The sequence below is a fragment of the Polyodon spathula genome, chromosome 13 (genome assembly GCF_017654505.1).
Source record: "Polyodon spathula isolate WHYD16114869_AA chromosome 13, ASM1765450v1, whole genome shotgun sequence".
NCBI lineage: Eukaryota > Metazoa > Chordata > Actinopteri > Acipenseriformes > Polyodontidae > Polyodon > Polyodon spathula.
Genome location: NC_054546.1, coordinates 33,024,886 through 33,051,649, shown reverse-complemented (window position 1 = coordinate 33,051,649; position 26,764 = coordinate 33,024,886). Strand labels below are relative to the sequence as shown.

At 36.6% G+C, this 26,764-nt stretch overlaps 1 protein-coding gene across 1 annotated transcript in view; it reads right to left on the bottom strand.

The window, feature by feature from the left end:
• Positions 1–26,764, bottom strand: part of cep89 (centrosomal protein 89) — a 100,612-nt gene that overhangs the window by 40,826 nt on the left and 33,022 nt on the right. The window contains exons 17-19 of the mRNA XM_041267741.1: positions 26,466–26,633; positions 25,659–25,800; positions 18,144–18,233 (exon numbers count right to left, since the gene is read on the bottom strand). Coding sequence (XP_041123675.1) covers positions 18,144–18,233; positions 25,659–25,800; positions 26,466–26,633 — 400 coding nt within the window. The remainder of the gene's footprint in view (positions 1–18,143; positions 18,234–25,658; positions 25,801–26,465; positions 26,634–26,764) is intronic.

Sequence of the window (26,764 nt, the reverse complement as noted above, 5' to 3'; positions counted from 1 at the left end):
GTACAATGTTCTCCCTGCTGTGTTTCCAAGCATTCAGCAGGCAGGCAGAGCATTGAACTAGCCAATTGAGAGCCTGCTGTGTGTCCATAAACCAAAATGTTACCAACCTGAACAGTGCAGGAGAAGAGGGATCCTGCTGGGGGTTGCTGACAAGATTGTGTACTGTTATTTCTTAATGACTAAAAACTCAACAGTGGATGAAGGATGCATTCCTAATTCAATCACAAAGCCTTTTCAAGTGGAACAGTTGCTAAAAAAGTAGATTGAAAAGCTTACCAGCTAACACCTTTAAATCTTGCCTCCAGTAACTCCCGAGCAGGTTTTTTTTTTTTTTTTATCAAATACAGAGCGAGATCTAATGCTACAAAAAGCATTCTTACCTGAGCTGTATCATTGATATGTCCAAAAGTTAAAATAACGCAGAAGTTAAAGGATTCATTTTTAATAGACAACTGGAGTCCCAAAGATTAAGACAATAACTCAAAGTGTACTGACTCAAGCAGAAACTAAAAGTCAGCTGTAGAAAATAACTGTCACGACAGGACTAATTCTCCTCGTACAACAGCCAGGTTACAAAAGAATAAAGTTATGTATCAAGTACCAAGTCTTAAATCATCCGGAATGCAAAAAGTCAAATGATCCCTAAATGGTGGCCATCTTATAGTTTCTAGATGACAGAAAATATAAAAAAAAAGGATTTGTGGCTATAAAGCACTGGTTCCAAAACTGGAGGCCACAAAACATTTTCAGCAGATACAAAAATATCTTCCAAATGACCCTAACACCTCCACAAAGCAATGGGGGGTCCATTTATTTACATAAACGCTGCTGTTAAATGCTTTTCTTTTCCCCCAATGCAACAACCTTAATGTCAGCTAAACTCTACATCCATTCATTTCCAAAGCCCATGCTAACAGTATGTTCCTTTATGCAATAAAAGAGGTGGTTACTCAGAAATGGGAATTTCTTCTTGCATTAATTTCCTGTTCGCCACTCAAAAAGCCCTTCTCAATCTTCATCATTAGTCATCCAATTCTGAGCCATGTCAAACCCACAATCAAAACCTCATTACATTCCATGCAAAGCTTTAGCCACAAGCAATGCTCTTTGTGAGGTATGAGCTCTTATTGAATTTAGTGAATGTACAGCTATCTTTTTAATGCATCTAAAACATAATTTCCATGAATCTATTTTTAATAGCTGCAGTTGAGTACATTGATGGCACTTGAAAGGTCTTTTTTCTTTTCTTTTTTTTTTAATATTACATTTTAAAAAATAGGTCAATAATGAATTTAGATTTTGGACAATCACTTTCTCTTGAAGTTATGAAAGAACTGCATAAGGCACGCAGAGTTAGATATTTTGAGTCTGCTTTTGTTTTTGATTTTTTACAACCAGACTCATTTTCAGTTATTCCAGGTTTGTGCGTGTATATATATATTATATATATATATATATATATATATATATATATATATATATATATATATATATATTTGCTCAAAAGAGCTAACCTCCTAATGTTTCTGTATGTTTAACTGTATGCTTGTGAAGGGAAAGTATTTGAAAACAAACACTGGAGGTATTTGCAGCCTTTTGCAGACACTCACTTATTTGCAGCCTTTTGAATACACTCACTTATTTTTATTTAAATCTATTAACGTGTTTGTGATATACTACACAGTTAATTGTGTAACTATCTACATTTCCATTCTATTTGAACCTTATATATTCAAGCAATTCACTAGACATATGGAAAACTTTAAAGTGTCCCTTTTGGGGGATAACATGGAGCCTTCACCTGCAGACTCCGTGAGAACTTCACCTCATAGCTCTGCAAGTGAACACACCCCAGTCCAGACCAGAACACCACTGCCATTCAACCCTGGGCCTCTTGCAAGCAGATATTGTCAATTGGGCTGCATTGTATGTTGGTTTAGTAATAGGAGAAAACCAAAACACATTTAACTTGCTCCTTGCCATGGATTCAAACACAGTCCTCCAGAGATTAAATAAAAAAAGCTAGTGAATTTGCACTGTAGCAGTAAGTACCGTATAGTAGGCTTTCAATACAAACAATACATACAGTAGTACCCCCTCCACACGACTGGTTTTCAGCATTCAGTACAACGAACACGGATGCAGCTTCAGTTATTTCTAATTAACCACCCTGAGACTGTGTTTAGAAATAATCCCTACAGCTGGGTTCAGCCAGGCTCCCGAACAGGCAATTGGCGTAATTAAAAATCAAAACGCCTCTGAGCAAACGTCTCAGCATTAACTTTCCTCTTTCAAATAAATTGCAACAAACAGCACAAAAAACTTAGCACAGTTTGTTTTTATAATTTTAATAAGGAAATGGCCATTCAAGATCAGTTCCCAAGGTTATGCTTGTTAGAATAATATCTGGGAGGGAAAGTATTCAGCTTATATAAGCAATATCAACTGTGTAAATGTGCTAATCAGGGGTTGTAAAACCAGCTGTTAGAGCAATGGCTTTTGAGACTGTCCCTCATGAGACATCAGCAATTTTCCAAGATACAGAAATATCTGACGTCCAAATGCCGACTATCAACCCTCTAGGAAGACTATGAGATCTGTTATATAAACAAAAAACACAGCCTTACTTGCAGCAAGGATACGATAGATATCACGGGTGCATTTAGCATAATTAACAAGTATGTCAGTAACGTACACCCCCCACCACAGCTGTACAGAGCTACCACTATGACATAACTGTGGCATATAACAACAGTATGTATTGAATAGTAGAGAACAGCAATTAATAGTTTCATGAAAATTGGATAAGTGTATCATTGTAAATTATATTGACTGGTTTACAGAGTGTGGTTTGCAGAGAGACAGATACTCCCATATATCCCCAGAATCTAATATGCCAAGTAACTTAAACTAAATAATGTTAATATAAAGATGTACGGATATGTTAATATAAAAATGTAAAATGTGATGGATGTTTGTATGACCGGCTCCACAATGTATTCATCACTGGGGATTTCTTTGACTGTGGGGGATAACAAATCAGTCAAATGAGGGACAGTGCAGTTATAGCGATCCCACTGTTCCAATGGACATTAACAACGGATACAACAATAGACAAGATACGTTAAAGGAAAATTTCGCCTTGCTGGTAAAACCTTATTGACATGCCTGTAATCATTTCTGTAGGGATATTAAAAATGTGATACTGTGTAATACATCATTCAGTCCAAGACCAGTAACACTCCATGACTAAGACAGCTCACTGTTTAAGCTTTTTCCCTGAAGTAATGAAATACATATAGATACATACTCCATACTCCAATTAAACATGTAGGCTAAAAACTCCAGAGTCTGACTGTGATTAGAACAGGATTCTAATTTATCTCCAGTTAACTGTTCTCAATTAGTTTGAGTTAGAATTCATGGATTGGAGACCAATACCATTTTATTTATTCTCATCTCAGTTCTCGGAGCACCAGCATAGAATGAAAATACATACTTCCATTAATATGTACCTCTGTTGTCTCATTAAAGATGAAAGTTTGAGCCCACATGTATCACACTATATCCCCTTGCACAATACAACAAGAAGCCTGGAACAGCTACAGAATCCCATTTGAAGTAGCTTCAAATCCCAATTTAACAATATAACCATTCCACTGTGCCCCATCTACTCTCTGCCTGTATGTGATTTGAAAGCAACGATATCAAAGTCAGTCCTGCCATGTCTATTTCTACCGACAATCTTGAAGCAGCTCTTGCAGTAAAGACAGATTTACAGAAAAATGGAACAAAACAAAGAACTACCCTAAAATAGTATGTCAAGTGCAATGTCAAGTGAACCGTTCATGCATGAATTATAAAAAAAATAAAATAAATATTGCTGGTAAAAGTCATTTTGGAAATAAAATAAATATATTTTTTCAATTTTTTTTTTTTTTTTAATTTTCCCCATTGCTTTATAGGTGTAAGAAATTGCATCCTCATATCAGTCTATCATGCATTTGCATCTTCCATATATCCCCATGCATGTGGTATGGATATTGCTATGAAACAACTTGTGTAATGTTGTTTAGACTCACCATTTGTTTTAGTTACCACACCCTAGTTACTCTTTCATAGGAAGGACCTGGCTGCTGGTTAACTGGATGAATTAATTTGTGAAGGACAGGATGCAATGACCTGGCAAATGTAGCAAAAAGGGTTAATATGCTAATCTTTCACCACTGGGGTTCTAGCTTAGCCTCCACCTGAGTTCACAAGTGGAACACATAACCACATCAGTATTTAGAACAGTTGACACCCTACAGACATTCTATTGTATCATATCCAGCAGATGTGTAAAGTCCCAGACAATAGTGTCATAATACTAAAGCTTCCTCATTAGTATCTGAAGTAGTTTTGTTTTTTTTTTGTTTTTTTCGTTTTCTTTTTTTTTTTTTTTTTTATTTTATTTTATTTTTTTTTAAGTTTTTTTTTTTTTTTTTATTTTTTTTTAGTTTTTTTTAAGTTTGTACTTTTTTTTTTAGTTTTATAGTTAGAGTTTTTTTAGTTTCAGCGTTTTTTTTTTAGTTTCTTTTATTTAGTTTTCGGTTTCTCGTCTTTTTTTTTTTTTGTTATTTTGTTTTAAGTTAGTTTTTTTTTTTTTTTTTTTATTTCAAAAACAAAGTACGTATTTTTTTTTTCTTTTTTGAGGGGGAGGATGGAGGGACCTGGGGGGTCGGAAGATGAGCGGGGAAGGAGAGGGGACGGACAGACGGGGTGGAGAAACCCGGCGGGATGGAGGGACTGGAGGACGCTCCTCCACCTGAGTTCACAAGTGGAACACATAACCACATCAGTATTTAGAACAGTTGACACCCTACAGACATTCTATTGTATCATATCCAGCAGATGTGTAAAGTCCCAGACAATAGTGTCATAATTTACTACAGCCTTCATCATTAGTAATCTGAGTATATCAAATATTTATAACACAAGGGGGAAACATGCAAATTCTGATAAAACTTTTCAGAGCTTCACCTTGACACTAGTTGTTTTCCTGTTTTAAAATAAGTCACAATTTACTGCACAGTGGTTTCAATACACTGCTTGTATTGTTTTCTGTGACATAAGCACAAACACCAAGGGAGCGTAGTGGACAGATGCTGTCTAACATCCTTCCTACATTCCTACATTTGAGAAACAGCAGTTGGCATGAGATAGTTAGAAGCTGAAAAAAAATCTAAGAAGCCAGATTAAAAGTAACAGTGAAATCGGATTGAGATTGGCAAATCCAAACTTTTTACCAACTGTGTTAAGATGCTACACAGTACTTCAAATGTTCAAAAAAAATGTGTAACTAAACACTCATCACACTATAAATCAAGACTTCCTGAAGCTAGATTTAATTCATTTACTAGACATCTCTCTAGCAATCATTTTAACTAATCTGTCAGTGTCTATCTCCACCCACAATACTCCCAACCCTTCTAAATCACTAGCTATCTAAAACTTTCACAAGAGAAATTGAAATTAAAATGGTTCACAATCCAGTCAGACAGTGATTCCTCAGAGTGGTGTCTGATGACTGATGACAGAAACTAAATACAGTTATTATATACAGAAGCAATGGCTTTCCTTTGATGACTAAGACAGATAGCTTTCTGGCAGTGCTGTCAAATAGAATATTTCTTCCATCTGGCTGCAGATAACGTGGATTAGAAGCATTCACTTGTCTTATCGTGTTTGCAAGGTCAGTCACAAACTTTTTATTTTTAAAATTCACAATATAGGCTGACTTGCCTGTACCTTGTTAGAATGATAGCTGAGATAAATATGACCGATAATAATAAATACCACATCCCTTGACACCATTTCTGCTATTCAACCTAATGTCATCAACTACATTAGTCGTGGAAAATATTACTCCTCCACTGACATTAATACCAGTAGTGAATCAGACTAACTACACATGCTTATATCCAGCAAGGGTAAGAAGCTGGGCTGATAAAACCTGCCATTGGAATATCAAATATGAATGGCTTTGACTGTATTGTTTCCTTTTTAAAAAAAATGCTTTCATGCTGCATACAAGAGGATTTTTTTTCAAACTCTTGAATGGACAAAAGTATTAAATATATAGCCAAAACGATTGTAAACTTGATGCCATATTATATGCCACCCCTAACTTCCCTGACGATTTAAAGGCAGTCAACCTTGAGGAATGCTCATACATTCCTCCAGAACAGTCGTCCTGTCTGCCCATGGTGTCCCTTTATCCTATTGCTAGTGTTATGACACGTGGTTGGTTTTTTTGCATTTTGCTTTTTGCTTTTTGCTACCTGATTTAAAAACCCTTTACCAATCTGGAAGACTGGAGATCAATGAGCAACCTTTGTTCTGCTGTCTGGCTAATTTTCTCTTTTCATTGAAACAAATGTTTCCTGACTAGTCTACAGAAAGGATTGCTCAACTATCGATGAGGTTCACTGTCCACAGGCAATATTTCTCCCTGTATGCACCTAGCCAAGATCTCAAAAACTCAGCGTATATGAGATTCGAAAAACTATGTTGCACTGCACTGACTATTATTTTATAAGTCAACGCAAGTACAAATTAGTTAATCACTGAAGTACAACTAGGCAACACTAGAATAAATAGGATAAAGTAATTGAGAGGCTGATATGTGGAGGACAGAATCCTACTATGCATGTAGACATTATATTTTCACACTATCTGTGGCCTTTTGATGACCACCTGCATTCCACTTATTTGTTTCTTGGATGCACGAGAAATATTACAAACCCCTCCCCCCCAGCATCCTGAATAAGTAGAGTAAATACTTAAGCAACCACATTTGACCCTACTCACACTCCTTGCTAGGTATTACTAAACTGATTGAGCAGTCCATCCCTCAAGTTCTGTGGAAGCACACATACAATCAATTTAAAAACAGCTGCGGTGTCTGCCAAGACTGGTGCTATAATCATGTACTGTCTATCGTGTACTGTATTGTGATCCTGAAAAAGTGCTATTGAGACCTACATAAAGACACTACTTTGAATATAGACTAGGCTGTCCTTATTTTACCCTATGTACTGATACTCTTCCTTCCATTCACGCTACAGTGTATCATTTTTTCCCTACTGTGTATAAAATAAAATAATCACAATTCATGAATTGCTCATTAAGCTCTGTCAAAAGTTAACCTTTAGCTTCAGTATCATTTTCATGATATCTGAGTTCAACAAAGATTTCCTATATTTTCATTTTAAGATACAATTATATTAAACTAAGAGGTTGATTTGATCAACCTACAACCCGCCAGGATAAAGACACAGCTGGATTTTATCAAAGCATTTTAAAGCACCGTTGAATCCTCTTGGATTGCATCAAGCACTTATTTTTAGGGGTAATCACAATAACCACCTATTAGTGGTTGATGCCATCCCAGCAGATTCTGCAGTGCTGTAAAAATATCCAGCTGTGGCTTATTCCCATTGGGTATAAGTGTATCAAATCCACCACAAGGTCAAGTTGACAAATGCTTTAGCTAATGCCTTTGCATGCTTGACTTGGTTTCTAAAAGTTTTAACCCTTTACTGCCCTTACCTATTTAATGACTATTTTCTCAATGTCAAATACATTGGACACTGGACAGGAAAGGGATAAGGTAAAACTATTACAATATTTAGTCAAATAAGATCTTATAGTTTTATCTTAGAATCCATGACAGAGCTTTTTGGAAATGCTGCATGATTCACACTATACCTACTGATACACTTGTATTATTAATACACTACAGCCCCAGAGTTACGGGAATGGAGGTTGTTTGTAGGCTGGTCAGTTTGTAAGTTTGGTGTTTGTAACTCTGGAATACAATTTCTGTATTGCAGCTAACCAGCTCATCGCTACCCAGCAAGTCACCTATGAAAAACATCCAGCTTTTAAAACATGTCATGTCTCAACTCAAAACTCATGAAATGTACTTTTCAGAAAACGTGTTTCATAAAATTGGCTTTTTCTGATCAATCCCTTATTGTACCTTGCAGAGATCATAGAATTAACTCCTAATCCCTCTGGAGAGTGTCCTTGGAAGCAGTTCATATTGCTGATTTATACGTAATCTGTGATTGATGGAGTTCATAAAATACACAGACAGCAAGACAATTTTAACAATGCTATGGTTTTACTATACCTGTACATGCCGAGCTGCAGAGCCTGAAATGCTTTGTTTGGGTATTTCTAACTGTTGACAGAACCACAACAACAGCATGACATTAATATGTAGGGTTTTGAAATTCGTATTAGGTAATACAGTACTAAAAATCATTTTTTAATTTATTGTAAATCGAATTACTTCAGTGTGAAGCAAAATGGATTTTCTATCTCAAAACAGTACAACCTGAAGGAATTAATGAAGAATTAGGTTTATCATGTTATCTTTAGAAAAAAGAGAATCATTTATTCAATTTTCTCTAATACAAACATCAATGCTATGTAATTGTGTGAATTTGATTCCATATTTATATGAATTGCTATAATCTGGATAACTGTTTGTTTAAACATAATAATAATTACTAATATATATATACCTCTGGAAAAAATTAAGAGACCACTGCAAAATTATCAGTTTCTCTGGTTTTACTATTTATAGGTATGTGTTTGGTTAAAATGAACATTTTTGTTTTATTCTATAAACTACTGACAACATTTCTCCCAAATTCCAAATAAAAATATTGTCATTTAGAGCATTTATTTGCAGAAAATGACAACTGGTCAAAATAACAAAAAAGATGCAGTGTTGTCAGACCTCGAATAATGCAAAGAAAATAAGTTCATATTCATTTTTAAACAACACAATACTAATGTTTTAACTTAGGAAGAGTTCAGAAATCAATATTTGGTGGAATAACCCTGATTTTCAATCACAGCTTTCATGCGTCTTGGCATGCTCTCCACCAGTCTTTCACATTGATGTTGGGTGACTTTATGCCACTCCTGGCGCAAAAATTCAAGCAGCTCGGCTTTGTTTGATGGCTTGTGAGCATCCATCTTCCTCTTGATCACATTCCAGAGGTATTCAATGGGGTTCAGGTCTGGAGATTGGGCTGGCCATGACAGGGTCTTGATCTGGTGGTCCTCCATCCACACTTTGATTGACCTGGTTGTGTGGCATGGAGCATTGTCCTGCTGGAAAAAACCAATCCTCAGAGTTGGGGAACATTGTCAGAGCAGAAGGAAGCAAGTTTTCTTCCAGGACAACCTTGTACTTGGCTTGATTCATGCGTCCTTCACAAAGACAAATCTGCCCGATTCCAGCCTTGCTGAAGCACCCCCAGATGAGTCAAATTTTCAGCTTCGCCCAACACCTGGTCGTCTAATGGTTAGACAGAGACCTGGAGAGGCCTGGCCACAGTGTCTCGCACCCACTGTGAAATGTGGTGGAGGATCGGTGATGATCTGGGGGTGCTTCAGCAAGGCTGGAATCGGGTCAGCTTTGGAGAGGCATGAGGATCGGTGATGATCTGGGGGTGCTTCATCAAGCTGGAATCAGCTTTGGCAGAATCAAGCCAAGTCAAGGTGTGGATGGAGGACCACCAGATCAAGACCCTGTCATGGCCAGCCCAATCTCCAGACCTAAACCCCATTGAAAACCTCTGGAATGTGATCAAGAGGAAGATGGATGCTCACAAGCCATCAAACAAAGCCGAGCTGCTTGAATTTTTGCGCCAGGAGTGGCATACAGTCACCCAACATCAATGTGAAAGACTGGTGGAGAGCATGCCAAGACGCATGAAAGCTGTGATTGAAAATCAGGGTTATTCCACCAAATATTGATTTCTGAACTCTTCCTAAGTTAAAACATTAGTATTGTGTTGTTTAAAAATGAATATGAACTTATTTTCTTTGCATTATTCGAGGTCTGACAACACTGCATCTTTTTTGTTATTTTGACCAGTTGTCATTTTCTGCAAATAAATGCTCTAAATGACAATATTTTTATTTGGAATTTGGGAGAAATGTTGTCAGTAGTTTATAGAATAAAACAAAAATGTTCATTTTACCCAAACACATACCTATAAATAGTAAAACCAGAGAAACTGATAATTTTGCAGTGGTCTCTTAATTTTTTCCAGAGGTGTGTATGTGTATATATATATATATATATATATATATATATATATATATATATATATATATATATGTATCGTATACAATATATATATATAAAGTGTATATTAAAATTATTTGGCCATGGAATTTAAAAAAAGGTCTCCACATGTGTATGTCAGAGACCATTGCAAAATTATCAGTATATATACTATATATATATATATTGTAAACGAGCCGAGACTCACGTTCATAGCACCTTTAAATTATGATCTAGGACACAGAAATGGATTTACGTGCAGACACGTTATTTTTAATAAACAAAAATAAACAAAAACAACACCTAACTCTGTTCGGAGTACTAACTAAACACAGGACAGGAACCTAACTAATAAACAGGACAGCTAAGCTGTTTACAAACAAAACAAAAACACAGTTTTTCACTACGCATGCTTTTCTTTGGCAGGAAGGAATTTACCTTCTCCCTGCTCACAATATTTATAAAAAAGTAGATAGTTACATAATTAACTATGTAGTATATCACAAACACATTAACAGATTGGTTGGAAGTAACTCCACTGTTTTCAAACACTTTTCCTTCACAAAGGTATGTTAAACATACAGAAACATTGGGAAGTTGACTTTTGTATCGTCTTTGTAACCCTCGTTTTCTTTTATTTTCATATATATATATATATATATATATATATATATATATATATATATATATATATATATAGACACACCACACACACACACAGGTGTGGACTGTTTTGACAAAACTTTTACATACATTTTACTCAGGCCAACAATTTTTTTTGTTTTACGTTTAAGTTTATAGTAACTCTGCATGCCTTATGCAGTGCTTTCAATAATTCAACAGAAAGTGATTGCCTAACTCTAAATTCATTATTGCACTACTTTTTTAAAAATGTAATATTTAAAAAAAGAAGAAAAAAAAAGACCAAAGTGTCAAGTGCCATCAATGTATTCAACTTCAGTTATAAAAAGTAAGCTCATGGAAATTATGTGATTATGTTTAGATGCAATAAAAAGATGATTCACTGTACATTCACTAAATTCAATAAGAGCTCATACCTCACAAAGAACATTGCCTGTGGTTAAAGGTTTGCATGGAAAGTAATGAGGTTTTGATTGTGGATTTGACATGGCTCAGAATTGGATGGCCAATAATGAACATTATCATTCTTTTTAGAAGGCCTTTTTGAGTCGCGAGCAGGAAATTAATGCAAGGAGAAATTTCCTATTTATATATAATCACTTCTTTTACTGCATAAAGAAACATACTGTTAGCATGGGCTTTGGAAATTAATATATGTAGAGTTTAGCTGACATTAAGGTTGCTGCATTGGGGGAAAAGAAAAGCATTTAACAGCAGTGCTTATGTAAATAAATGGACTCCCATTGCTTTGTGGAGGTGTTAGGGTCATTTGGAAGATATTTTTGTATCTGTTGAAAATATCTTGTGGCCTCCAGTTTGGTAACCAGTGCTTTATAACCACAAATCTTTTTTTCATTTTTTATTTTTTTGTGAGGTGATAGTTGTATGAATAATTTCAGGTAACAACATAGAGTATTTATATTGTCTGTCTTCTGGAAACTAGAAGACAGAACATACACACGTTACACACAAATACATGCACACACACACACACATAGTTGACTCATCAATACATCAATAAAGGGGCTACCGAGTGACACATCCAGTAAAGGCACTCTGTGTGGCGTGTAGGATGTGCCCTATAGCCTAGAGATCGCAAGTTCGAATCCAGGCTATGTCACTGCCAACCGTGACTGGGGGTTCCTAGGGGGCTGCGCACAACTGACCGAGTGTCGCCCGGGTAGGGAGGGCTTAGATCGCACCGGTGACCCCTGTGGCCGATAGGGCACTTGTGTTTCTGTATTGGAGCCATCAGATCTGTGTTGTCCTCTGGCACTATAGGTCTGGTGGCCTCGCTGTGGATCCGCAGTGCAGAAAATGACGGATTGGCAGAAGCACGTTTCGAGGACACGTGTTCCAGCCTCCGTTTCCTGAGTTGTCAGAGGGTAGCAATTTAGAACAGGGATACAAATAACAATTAGGGAGAAAAACAGGTAAATAAAAAACATTGGCGATCCAAAAATGCCATCGTCTGCTAACAGGCATTTATATGTTGTTCATTAAAACAGTCAGGTCATATTGTGCTTTCTACGGTATGAAAAAAATATTTCTGGGTCCTCAGTGGCTCACCTATTAAAGGTTCTAGCACGTTGATGACAGGGCGAGTCATTTGATCAGGAGCTCCCTGATTCGAATCCTGGCTCCTGATGTAGCACCAAGCCAAGGCCTTAGAGGTGGCAGCTACTGCAAGTTCAAACAGGCCCCTGAGCAAGTGCAATTGGGATCATTTGCATACTAGTAAACTTTTAAATCAATCCTATAACACACCGGAAGCCAATGCAATGATGCCAACACAGGAGTAATGTGAGCCCCTTTTTTTGTTCTCGTTAGCATTTTAGCAGCTGAATTTTGCACAAGCTGCAGGCGTGATAGAGTATGGCATGTAAGTCCAGAAAATAAAGCGTTATAGTAATCTAATCTAGATAAAATAAAAGCATGTACTAATTTCTCAGCATCATCCAAGGACAGAAAATATCTAACTTTAGCAATATCCTTGAAATGATTGAAAGAGACTAGTAATAAGTTTAATAGGCAATTCAAAGCAAATTTCAGAGTAAAAAATAACCCCCAGGTTTCTCACCTCAGAGTTTACATTTGAGTTTAACAAACCTAAATCAATGTTTGTCGACTCCATCTGTTGGTTAGAGCCTAAAAGTAGGACTTCTGTCTTATCCTGATTTAACTCTAAAATATTTTGAGACATCCAGCTTCTAAAACCAGCAAGACACTTGAATAAGACATTGATAACTGTTATGTCACCTGGTTTAACAGATATATAAATCTGTGTATCATCTGCATAGCTGTGAAAATTCACTCCATGTTTCCAAATAATCTCCCCAAGTGGAATCATGTATAAAGAATTCCAGCGGGGCACCATATGTAATATTGGCGAATCCAGATGTAGATTCACCTAAGGCATTAAAATATTGCCTATTCGATAAATATGATTTGAAACAATTTAGTATACTACGAGAAAGGCCCACCCATTCTCTAAGATGATTAATTAAAATCTTATGATCCACAGTATCAGAGGCAGCACTCTGGTCTAAAACGATCAGTACAGAAAACAGTTTGAGTCTGCACTAATACATAGATCATTCACCACTTCGACCAATGCAGTCTCACTGCTATGGTTAGAGTGAAATCCTGATTGAAATTTCACAATGAATTTTAACTGGAGCCACAGTATCAAGAGAAGTTTTTAGTTGGCGAGTAATTTATTGAGGGTTGAGAAGAGCTGATGGGGATGGGGGGCCACAGCAGTGACGAGTGTTAGGAAGTAATTGTATTTGGCTAGTTCCAGAGCAGAGTGGAAATTGAAGAGGAGGGCGTGGTAGGTTTGGAGGTTCAAAGGTGAGGGGGTGGACTTCCAGAGTCGCTCTGCCTGACGCAAGGAACGTTGGTCCGTTTTAAGGGAAGGGGTAAGCCATGGTTGAGGATGCCTAAGTGAAGGAGAATAAGGCAGCTACTAAGTCTGGGTGAAGGGAGGAGAAATCAGAGATGGGGGAAGCAACAAAGAAGAGAGATCAGGAACTGGTGTTAAGGGTATGAAGATTACGTCGGAGGATAGGGAGTGAGGGTGAAAGGGTGGGGGGAGAGGGAAGGGAGAGGGTGAGGGCGAGGAAAAAATGGTCAGAGGGAGGTCGAGGTGCAGTTATGATGGATGATGATGCCTTAAAAGCTGAGAGGAAGATAAGGTCATTGCCAGATGTGTGAGTAGGGGGAGAGGGGAGACGCAGGTGGTTAAACGAGTTCATAAGGGGGAGAAGGATAGAAGCAATGGGGGAACAATGTAGGTGGAGGTTGAAATCATCTAGGAGTGAAAGGGTGGGGGAGAGAGGAGGGGGAGAGGAGGAAGTCAAGAAGTCAAGTCAAGAATGAGAAAGGGGGGCCGGGGGGGGGCGATAGATGACAAGGAAGGTAGTGTGGTGAGGGGAGGCAAAGGAGGTAAGCTGCTCAAGGTGCCAGGAGCAAAGGGAAGTTGGATGAGGAGTACAATGATAAAGGGAAAGGGCATGGTAGGGGGGTACAATGCGGGAAGAGGAAAGGAAGGGGGGTAGGGTAAGGACATTATAGGGAAGGACTCGCTCTCACAGAGCCCGAGGAATTGGTGAAATCCTGTATGTTCTCACCTACACAGGAAATGGGGAAGGAGGGAATATCTAAGGGGGAGAGTGTGGGAACAGAAGGGTTGGAGTGTGGTTCGGTTTGCTTGGAGTGATATGTGACCTCTGAGAACCATGTAATTGCACCAATGAACCAAGATCATTTGAAATGGTCGTCTCATTCGCTTGGAAGGGAATTCAGTACGTTTGCCACTTTGCTCCGTTTCATATTTTGCACCCTGCAAAGCCTCAGCACATCACAACCACTCTTGAAACGAGTGATAGGTTATCATAAGTTTCAAATCCCTCAAAAAAAATTTCTTCATTAGTGTTTCCACTACACTGAGAATAAGTCATTTTGCTGTAGATTTGTATTATGCTTCCAGACTATAGCAGGTGCAGCATTACCATAAATCAAAGTGCCAATCCATTGTTCTCACTCATATATAATATGGTAATTACATTCTAAGGGGTGAATAATGCAGCCATTAATACTCATTAACGGCCACCAAAATAGACAATTACATAAAGATTTCTTTCTCCATTTCATATATGTTTGTATCCATACATACAATAAGTGAACTATTGTATTTTTTTTTCAAATCTGTTCCAAATGAAAGTGATAACAAAATAAAATCTAATGCAAGGTATTTGGGTAATCAACAACATGATTTTTATAAAGTGATTAACACAGAGATACGCACTTATTCCACGGTGCGCTGTGCATTTTCATTTAGTTTATTTGTTCTGTTTGAATCTACAATTGTGTGTAATACGGTAATTTCGTAGCTGTGCAGTTCTGACGGGATTTAGACCAGACACTAGGCAGTGTAGTGAGAGGTTGCAAACACATCACCAACGTCAATAAATAGAGCTTGGCACAGTGAGTAAAAAAAAAAAAAAAAAAGAAAGAAATGCCAAAACGTAATGTATTATTATTATTATTATTATTATTATTATTATTATTATTATTATTATTATTAATAATAATAATAATAATAATAATAAAAAGTAGTGGGGGCTCCCAAGTGGCGCATCCAGTAAAAGCGCTCTGCGTGAGTGCAGGATGTGCCCTATAGCTTGGATGTCGCCGGTTCGAGTCTGGGCTATTCCACAGCCGACCGTGTATGGGAGTTCCCAGGAGGCGGTGCTCAATTGGCTGAGCGTCGCCTGGGGGGGAGGGGTCTAGGTCGGCCAGGGTGTCCTCGGCTCACCGCAGACCAGCGACCCCTGTAGTGGCTTGCCTATTAGCTGCCCGAGAGCTGTAGCTCCTGGGCGGCTGCATGGTGAATCCACAGAGTGTAAAGAAGCGGTCAGGCTGACGGCACACGCTTCGGAGGACAGCATGTGTTCGTCTTCGCAGCTCCCGAGTCAGCACAGGGATGGTAGCGGTGAGCCGAGCATAAATAAATAATAATTGGCCATTTCAAATTGGGAGAAAATTTAACGACTAAATTTATTAATATATATATATATATATATATATATATATATATATATATATAGCAATACATATATAACACCATATGGCAAGTTAAACTAATTAGCCACAAATTATAAACCTGGGAGTGTACTGAAATTATTAGCCAATATATAAATTGCTTCATTTGTCTGTTTCATCCGTTATTTAACAGGTAAACAGGTCTATCCACTCTACACACAAGAAGACTACACACAACAAAATGACCATAAAAACAACTAAACAGAAGGTAAAGCACAGCCTGCATTTCATTTTACCAAACCAGATGTCTTTGTATGTATGACGTACTGTATAAATGCCCATACAGAGCAGTTGAGACTATTTTAATAGAGTTGAGAATGAAAAAGGTTATTTTCTATTAGAAATTCGCCAGGGTGTAAAATAGCATTTTATCAATATTGTAAACATCTCTGAACCCACATCCTGCACTTATCTTGCTTATACTCAGATTTGTGCACCAATACATGAAACCAAAGGATTAACTGCATTTTCACAGAAAGTGCTGTATACCCAAGTGTAACTCAAACACATCATTGTGTGATTCTACAACATTTTAAGGATGCTGTCAAGCTTAAATAAAAATAGGTTTTCAAAGTCTCACAAAGATCACCTTACCCAACATAAATGACATTAAAATCACTGGATTGATTTTAAGTCCAAAACACGAAGACAAGCTGCCAGAACATTTCTCTCATGTATAGATGTTTATCACGTGTACATCTTCTTGTAGCCATTCTCAATGCAATTATTCATATTAAATATTTAAAAACCTTTCTACCTGATCTTTAAACGTCTTCCGATTAAAACCGAATGACTAACATTTTGTGTTTTGAAAAATTCATAGGCATTAAATTAAATTATAATTGTCCAGAAAAAAAACAAAAAAAAAACAAAGGTATGGGGATACATTGTTTCCTGTGTCCTTAATTAGAGAGGAATACAAAACTCCACTAGTAAGAAAGGGAAACATTAGATTTTTCAAGAATCCACTTTAACAAATAAAATGCTATGGTAGCACTATTGCACATTTACAGAACTCTGCTTATTTCGCTATCAGAGAAATAGCAATCTATGAAGGCCACCGCTTTCCATATATAAGTCTTTAAAAGGATGAAAATACAAAATAACTGAAAAAGAAAATCTGACAGGTTTACAAAAGGCTTGCATTGACTTTTTACAATTTTGTAAAAACCCAAGAGTTTCATTTTTTTTTTTTTAAATATAATTAGGGCTTCTGTTTTTCGGGTTTTATTAATTGTATTTTTTGGTGATTATTTTTACATTTTTTTTAATGTAAATAGTTTTTTTTGGGGGGGGTCTATTGTTTTTGATCTACTGTATGAGATTAGTGTTACTTATACGTATAGTAACTCGACAGTACTTGCACACTTCAATTGTACCTTCTTTCCTTTACTGTCTTCCATAATTAAATCCCTATGGTCACAGGCACATTCTTCTGGGGTTTTTATGTGTAATACAGCTTTTAATCCTGCTAACAAGCCTCCATTCCTGATTGTAATCTCGTTTTAAATCTCGCAAGTGGAGTCTCCAATAGAAATGTAGGAATGTGCTGTCACTCAGTAGTTGGGGCGGGTTTAAAGTATTCAGAACTAATCAATGAGAGATACAAATCAGAAAGGCGGGACATTGCCCAGCAGCACTGGGAAATGTATTTATTATTATTTTTGTAGTAAGTTTTTTTTTTTTTTATGTGAAAAGGGTAAAGTCAACATGAATAGATTAACCATTTCCACACTTTTTACTTTGTTTTGGGGTATTTATTGGCTATCCACCAATTTATTTATTTTTTCTATCGGAGGTATTTTATTGTGTTTTATCGCTTAAAACCGAAAATCAGAATATAATGTACACCACTGTTTAAAAAGTGAAATATTGAAAATAGTAAATTAGTGAAAGGCAATAAAGTATGGGAATTTTATAATTTACTGTCAGCATGGGCTATCAGAGATTAGTGACTTATTGACTGGTGAAATATAGTGCTCCCTTGATATGTATAAACATTGATACAACACGTTTCACATTAGCTTGCTGATTTAAAATGTGTTAATTCCCCTGATTAATATAACACTGTAGTACAGAAGCAGACTCCAGCGACCTCGATGTAAAGGAAGTTCAGAAAGAACAGTTGGGTCTCTAGAGATTTTAAATGAGTTGATTAGTCAAAAAGACAGGTATAGATAAATCACCAGATCTATTTAGTCATGACTAGACATTACACTGTCTGCAAGGTCTTGATAATGCCAGATTGCCTCTCTCTTACCTTGACTTTCTCTTCCAGCTTGCCCATTCGGACGGTCCCTTCTAAAATCTTGTTGAACACTTCTTGCTTGTCGGTTTCAAGGTTTTTGGCCTGTGGCATAAAGGGAAGAGGAAGGGTTATGGGATGGGGAATGAAGGATTAAGTGGAAGAGAAACGAAACCAAATTTAACTCATGAGAAAAAACACTGCAACTGCAATGATGTTCCCAGTGCAAGTTTTTATATTCATGCATATTGATTTTACAGCATACCATATGAGACAGCTTTAGTTACCTTGTAATAACTTGTCTATGGATAAAAAAAAATAAATACAAAAAAGCAAGGAATCTGGTTACTACTTCAATTTTATTCCACAAAACTGTCATTAAGTGGGGGGGGAAGTGTTTGGTATTCACAAATTTGATTACATGAAAGAGACCAAAGGGGTACTTTATACCATCTACATTTTCACAATATATAATCTCCTACCTGTGTAATATATTATTATCCATGTCTGTATGATTTTCTATTTTCTATCAATATTGTAATTAATATTGTTATGATGACACACATAATATAATGCAACACTTGTAATTGACTGCATTGGAAGAAAAAAATGCCTTGTTAATATTTTTTGCAATGCCATTTTAAAAACTGCCATCTGCACATCTCTAGAGAACTGTACTTTTAAGAAAAGAAAAACAACTGGTTACCTTTTAACCTTTTAATTTATAAAGAAAATGCGTCCCAGGCTTCTCAACTGAATGAACAGCTACTGTAACTAAAAACAAACACCGGAACTGAGATGTGCAGATGGAGTGATTCAGAAAACATTCACATACTCGTGGCCCATGGGACGCTGGCAGCATCAACTGACAACCAATGGGGACACCAGCAAAAACTGGCACAAACCGTACTAGACAATAAGTAAATAAAATGAGTTCTAACTTTTCTGAAGGAGGCAGTACTGAGAAATGAATCCCTCCAGAAACATGTGAACACCTTGCAGAATCATTCACCTGACGATTGGTCTGTCTAATTGTTTGTAAAACCCCTGCAAGTATTTACAACATTTCCATGTAAAAAGTGTTGTCCAACCTTTTACATCATTTCATTTTTATAAAGCATTTTTTAAGACATGTGACAGCGTTACCCTTACCCTGCACAGAGGACCAAAACAGATGTGACTTATGTGTAAATAATATAATGTGGTAAATAGTTTTTGTCTGTATTTAAATCCAGCAGATTTACCAGGGTCAATCTGCCCTGTATCACCAATTGTTCATAGTTTCTCTAAGATTAGAATGTGAAAAATCAATTGGGTGATTAGGTGTTTTAATTATCTCTTTGAACTAGCCTGGCTGTATATAAAGGGGTGGGACAGGATGGGACGACAAGCTCTCATTAGAAAAGGGGAGAGCAAGGAGCCCTGTGATTGCTTTGTGTGTTTGTGTAAATGTACCCAGGCATCCTGCTAGAAGTGTATCACTGGTGACTCAGTTGAACATCTTTTTGTTTTGTGTTTTATTCGAGTCTGAACATTTTTTTTATGCTAAAACTGTTGCAGATAGATACTCTAGACAGACAGATATAATGGAATGACTCCAGCGTGGCTGCTCTAGTCCTAGTCCTAGTGATTGTTAGTATAATTAATCTGTTTTGAACTTAATATGTTTCAGCTTCAAAAATGTTATGCTCCTTTTTGAAATTTTCTTGAAAACCAAGTTTTAATTTTAACTTTAATTGGGTATAGAGTCTATTGTGCTGCAGAAATGTATTTTTAATTATCTAAAATAGTCCAGTAGATGAAACACACTGAGATGAACTGTCTCATTTTCAGGAGTCTCCTAGGGACATCACACACTGAAGCCGTGGAGCAGAATCCAAACCATCCCATTACAGTCAACTGACATAAATTAATAGAAATTACCAGCTGGCTTTCAGATAACAGAATGGATCCATCGCTGGTGGATGGAGCCCATGGGGCTAAAGCAAATCTGCTAACATTTTAGCTGACATATATAGATTTTGAAAGGTAAATCTTAATATAAAAGAATAAGATGTCAAGGGCAGGTGCAAGTGTTGATAATTGCAAACAAAGATACAATGGTACATTCCTGACCAAGATAACCTATGTGAGTGCAAGAAAGTCTCTTTAATTAAGTTGGAAGAAAATCAGTTGTAATTTATGTCTGTTAAATGAGATTGACATAAAAGTGGACTGTGATAATAACTAAAGTGATTTTATCTGGAGTTTGTCCACATTAACAATACGGTGATAATAAGTGGCATTAACGTTATATTAAGCAGGTTGGAGTGATATGGAATGATTTTAAGCAGGTTTCACTAATTAATTACATGTAGAAAATGTGAATGGTTAGCAACATTGCACATTACGTTTGTTCCCTTATTTTTTTATTTTATTTTGGAGATATGTATATATAGTTTTTCTGTGATACAGTATTTTTCTCCTAATAATATGTCACTACTGGGGTCTATCATAATGATCTTAACAGAGGTGGATCTAACAACTTTGCTTCTTAACTCTTAACTACAGTAAGGCTTTCGTGCTGGTGCGATTTATAGGCCCTCTTATTAACATTGCTTCATACAATAAAAATACAGTGAAATTAGGTTTATACATTTTGCATCTGCTATGTTGAGATCACCACTGTTTAAATAATTAAAATAGAGTGCCCCCTGTGGTGAAAGCCAATTTTCATTGTCTGGCAAAGAACCTGTCCCCAGTTAAGATTAAAAAAACAAAAACAAAAAAAAAAACACTTTCCCTCAGATATAATGTGGAAAAAATATCTGAAAGTCTTGCTCATCACTTCTTTAAGGTTGCATAGTAATACAAATCTAAAAATATACTGACAGGACATTAACGGTTTTAAATACTAGTTAGAGGAGTTATATAACAACAATATGTCCACAGTTATTGGCTCTCCTCCATACTGCCTCAGCAATTTGTTCACCGGTATAACAAGTAACCCAGACATAAACTTGGAACTTGGATGCAACAGTGGAATGAAAATCTTGACCTGGTTATTTTACTCTGCAAGGCTCTGCTTTTTTACGTGTCCTTACGAGGTTCCAGAACCATGTGTCATCATGCTGAAAACAACACAATTACAGATGGCTATTCTGAATATAAGATTTAACATTTTACTTACAGTAGGGTTTTAAACAAGCTCAAACTACAAGGCTGTGCTTTTACCAGATGAGCCACTTGGGGACCCATGACAATTTGAATCACAGAGCAAAGTTGAGGCAAACTGGTTTCAAAGGAATGAGTAGCTTGTGTGTCTACAAATAAAGCAAGCTGGTTAACCAAGTCTTCTTTCTGATAAATAAAAGACTATACCAAGCAGGCAACAAGGAATCCTACTGTGGGAATGTGGGACACTGCAGCTTTAACCCCAACTTCACACAAGTTTCAGCTTTCATCTACGGTATCTTTAAAATAATGATAAAAAAAAAGGAAAAACAAATCTATGGGCTGGACCATAACACAACTTTCAAAAGCAACATATCAAAGCGTATTCACTTTAGTTCAGTGTATTTTAAAGGGAACACCTGCTGCTTCAGTCAAGCAACAGCTATTCTTCAATATCACCTTTAACCAAGTCTGCCCACGCACTGTGAAAAGGACACACCTTGTGATCCGTTTGAACATTTCCTTAGTATCTCCCAGCCAGTCAGGCCCAGCACGACTGCACTTCATCTTAGCAGCAGGCAGTTTCATTTTATACAGAACATGCTGTAAACCCTTTCTGTTTTAAACTCAATTAATTGTGCAAATTTGCTTTATTAAAGAATCACTTACAGTACATAGTGAAAGCAAACTGAATTGGGTTTAGTTGCATGAGTTAAATGAATAACTTGGCCAAGTCAAAGCTAGGCTTATTAACTTACTTATTAAGGCAATTCATTTCTTCATTTAAAAAAAATAAACTCCTCCATTGCTTTAAACGCCCATTGCTTATTGTTATGTAAGAAAGGGCAACAGTAATAAGCAAATGTGTTTGGCCTTTAGAGACTTGACAAATAGTACATTAATAAGACAATGACTTGAGGCATGTATATTAAGATGGCTTTCAAAGACCTAAAGCTACATTTTCAATGTTTTCTTAATAAGCGGTATAGAAATTGGATTTTAACTCAGGGCCAGAAGGCCTGCAGATGACACAAAATATGAAAGGTTTTTATTTTTCCCTTGTAAGCAACTAATAAAAAAAAAAAAAAAAAAAAAAAACATAGTATGAAGAAATGGATAGTCTGATGGATGGAATATATTCCATTAAACCTACAAAAACATGTGTGTACCGTCAACTGTTTTTTACTACAGGAAGCCTTTTTCCCTTACTGCCATAGGCTTTTTTGCAGTTGCTCATAATGACCTCTGCGTGGCAGGGTTTGAAGCAACTGTGGATTAATTACTACAGATCTAGCCATGTCTGAAGGGTGGACAGTCAAAACCAAGTAGAGATAATTTTTTGTTCCCTGTTGTAACAATAAAATGAACTACAGATGGAAAGATGATTGTTTGGTTTGCTGTTTTTAAACATTAGCCTGGTGGCAATTATAAGATTCTCTCCTGGGCTTATAGTTAAATGGCATAACAATATTTCAATCATCCTTCAATGCTAACATATCAAGAACAGCTAGTCTATGCAACATAAACCACATTTTTAGTAAGATTCCTCCTTGTTTCAATGGAGCAGTACAGTAGTTGCTGTGATCATTTATCTTTTTTTTTATATCTTTTTTACACCAGAACACCGCTACGTGCAAAGTATTATGGGCATCCTTAAATATGTTTATGGAGTGGAGAAATTTTCAACTTGGGATATATGAGTGGGAAACGAATTTCAGCATACCGTAGATATAAAGTCTTTACAAATTACTTAGGTCAGCAAGTCTTTACAAATTACGCAGTACTTTAAAATTAAGACCAATTGCTATGATTGCTCCTGAAAACAGAAGAGCAATTACCAGGGCATTGACTAGCATTTTTGTACAGAAGAAATTTTTGAATGTATGGTGGAAGCCTCTAAAAAGCAAATATTATAATTTCACAAAGAAAGATGAATGCACTTTAAATGTAACTGATAGCAATGGGGAATAAAGGTAATTTACTAGGTACGTGAGGCTGTTTATGTTGCAAGCAAATTTGTCAGCAAAACTGATGAAATGCCACAGAACAGTGCTAGCGGGGCAAAATTAGGTACTATCTCACTCATCAATCCAGACTTTCCCAGCAACATATTGGATTATCTCAAAGGCTGCAAGCAGCTAATTTATTTTCAAACTGTTTGCAATTGCGTTTGATTATATCAACTTTCAAACGCAATTCACTATCTACTACCTCAAAACGTGAAATCAGACCTTAAGGTAAACAAACGTAACGTGATGTATGTTCTTAAATAGCAAAGAGCTTCAAAATGTTACTTTAATTGCTTTTTACTCTTTCTTACTCCAATAGTAAGTCAGCATTTTGTTCTAAATGTGTCTTTATCTGGCTTTGAGCTTGTCTGGAGAATCCTAAGTGCCGGAACTGAACGGCCTTCCTCATTCCATTGAAAGACTTTTCAACTGCTAGCGCCAACTACTAAACAGAGAGTATGTGGGGCTGTCAGGGTTTTAAATCAGTACTGGAGTAACAGAACTTTAAGAAACACAACAGAATGACTGCAAACACAGTTAATTAGTATGGGACATTTAAAGCTATTTATCTTTATTTTAACCACAATTTCATCCCATATAGACATTTGGCATGATTAACAAGCCACCAGAACAATTAACCCTTTGCGGTGGTTTCGGAGCAAGCCTGAGCAAGGTGGAATTTCTGTAATGAACTCAGGGTTAGTTTTTGCTTGTACAGTGTTGCTCTCTCCCCCCGAAACAGTGAGTTTGTAAAAGATTTCAAATGGAAGTGGACCTGCTCTCTGAATTCACTAGAGTGTGAAAGAGTTACTCCCAATCCACTGAGTTCTTAATTATTCCAGGTCAGTAGGTAACTATGCACTAAGCATGCCCGTGTAACTTGAAACATATGTCTGATTACTTTGATTGCTGTCAAAAAATCAGTTACCAGTGCGTAGTTACATATGCATACTGAACACTGACATCTGTTTTTTATTTTTGTTTTTTATGGAAGGGATTGCTGTTTCTTTGATACATGGAGAAAAAAAATTAAAACACCTGCCACGTAATTTAAAAAAGGGTGAAGGTCAATCACGTGCAGCTAGGAAGGCACTCATTAGAAGTGTCTGCAGTGTGTTTCAACAGATGGACGTGATCATTCCTCAGTGCATACAGCCTCAGTTTACAATTAAGCAAGAAGAATAATGCAGTCATCAATAGCCTTGTATCTGCAGGTTATTAAATGTTCTAGTGGCGTTGAAACTTGGAAGGATGGTGGACAGCAAGATTATAGGACCACCACCGCCATGGGTCATACAGGGCTTGTAGCCGTTTGATTTCATTAACTGCTTAAAGTACAAAAAGCTAACAAAAGGCATTTCATTAAGCCATAAATCTCAGTTTCCTGTACATTACGGTTCATGTGTAAAATCGGTAAACCTATACATTAACCAGTAAATGTAAAGATTTACCAGCTGATCAGCCAATCTATACATTAACTGGTAAATGAATAGATTTACCAGCTCACAGGTCAATTTATAAAATAACCAAAGTATTAGTTACTGCATACAGCAGCAATTACTTGAGGTGATGAGGTGTAATCAAGACTTATCAGACTATTTCAATGGTGTGTTTGCTCCTCCATGAGCCTAATTACTAAGCTGGTAAATCTATACATTTCCCAGTTAATCTATACATTTACCGATTTTACAAATTAACCATAACATGCAGATATACATTTCTGCCATTTCCTTTACAAAATCTCAAACTCCCAAAAGTTTTATGGATTGGCTCGTCCTCCCAATATAAATCACTACTTTTCCTTTGACTGTTACAGTATGTTTGTAATGTTGACTGCATTTCTTTAAAAAGACCAAGAATGCAATTTTACTCACCAACAGCTTCAAGAAAACACCATTAACAAATTAAATACACCTTTCCAATAGTGAGTGCAGAATTATTTTGTTTTAATAAGGGCATTTATCTCAGAAGGGTCCAGTTGTTGAAACAGCAGACTGCAGCATTTTCAAAAGGACAGCTCTTGAAAGATGGTAACCTTCAAAACAAACCATTCCAACCCCTTGCTTACCAAATATCTTGAATACCAGTCACCAATGCAGAAACACATAAAGAATACATATCCCACCATTCTGCATCAGTAGTAAATACATAAGATTTTCATTTATATAGGCAACCTCCAAATTTCTGATTACAGTCTGTTACACATTTTTGAATAGGAGATGATTATCGATTGATTGATTAACAAAACAGTTAGTAAGCAAAATGGTACGAGTAGGGTAGAAGGGGTGGCACATGTCCTACCCTCAGCCTTTCTGTACTGTGTACATCAATAACTAAATGGTTGTATATTGAGAGTGCAGTGGCTTACCATGTATATAAGCTGATCTCTCTCCTGTGTTGCTTTCTCAGCCAGGCTGATCAGGTTTGCAAGGTACTGATGAGCAGCAACTTCTTTATCCAGAGCTTCCTCGAGCTGCTGTTTCAGGAGGCCGATCTTCCGCTGAGACTTTCTACAACAAAACCTCGACTAAATATCACTTTAAAGTTGCTTGTCGACACTACCCTTGAGTCAAAACGTATTACAATTCATTTTACAAAGGGTGGTTAATAAGAGGCCTAATATCTAAAATCATTGGGATATGTTACCGCAGATACATTATTTTCAGTAAAAAAAAACTATATTGGATATTACTGTACACTAGGTTGAAAATAGTTCAGTTTGCATGACTTTCAGATAGTCTAACATGCACACACTTTCAAGGTAATTTCACCTAATCAATTAATTTTAGATGCCACTGACCACAACACATGACAGTCAAAGGGAAGGAGCTGGTTGCTTAATGATAGGAAAGAAAGAAGGGGTAGGAACGACTCCACTCTCCAGGTGAAGAAACCTAGGAAGTCAACTATTACATGCTGTATAGTACTATGGATATTAAAACTGACTAAGGGCTGGGTGAAAAACAGTTTTCCCTTTTATATGGGGTGGTGTATTTGGGGCACTTCATTCTATACCTAGAAGTGCGACTAAACAACGCCTTACAAATAGTATATAAAGATTGAATTCCTCCTATAAGCTAACATTTATATTTGATTTAAAACAAGTAACAAGTCTAGTTGAATTTGAAAATCCTTAAGGTAAATAAATTGCCTACTGGGTGGGGAGTTGTCGTACCTGTTGGCATTCCGTGATATTTCCAGCTCGGTCTCAATACTCTTGTTGTCTGCCATGAGGTTTGTTTTCTCCAATAGCAGTGTTTTCTTCTCAGTTTGAAGGGATGCTATCCTCCCCATCAGATCCTCTACTTCCGCATGTCTCTTCTCCTCTTCCTGCTGCAGCTGCCTACAATACAAAAAGGTTGCATTTTCTATTAATGTTATGGTTATAATGTGATTCAAATAGATGAATAATGACTCTGAGACTTGATAGCTTTACCTAATACTGCAATTTAGTCAGTGTAATAAATATCAGTT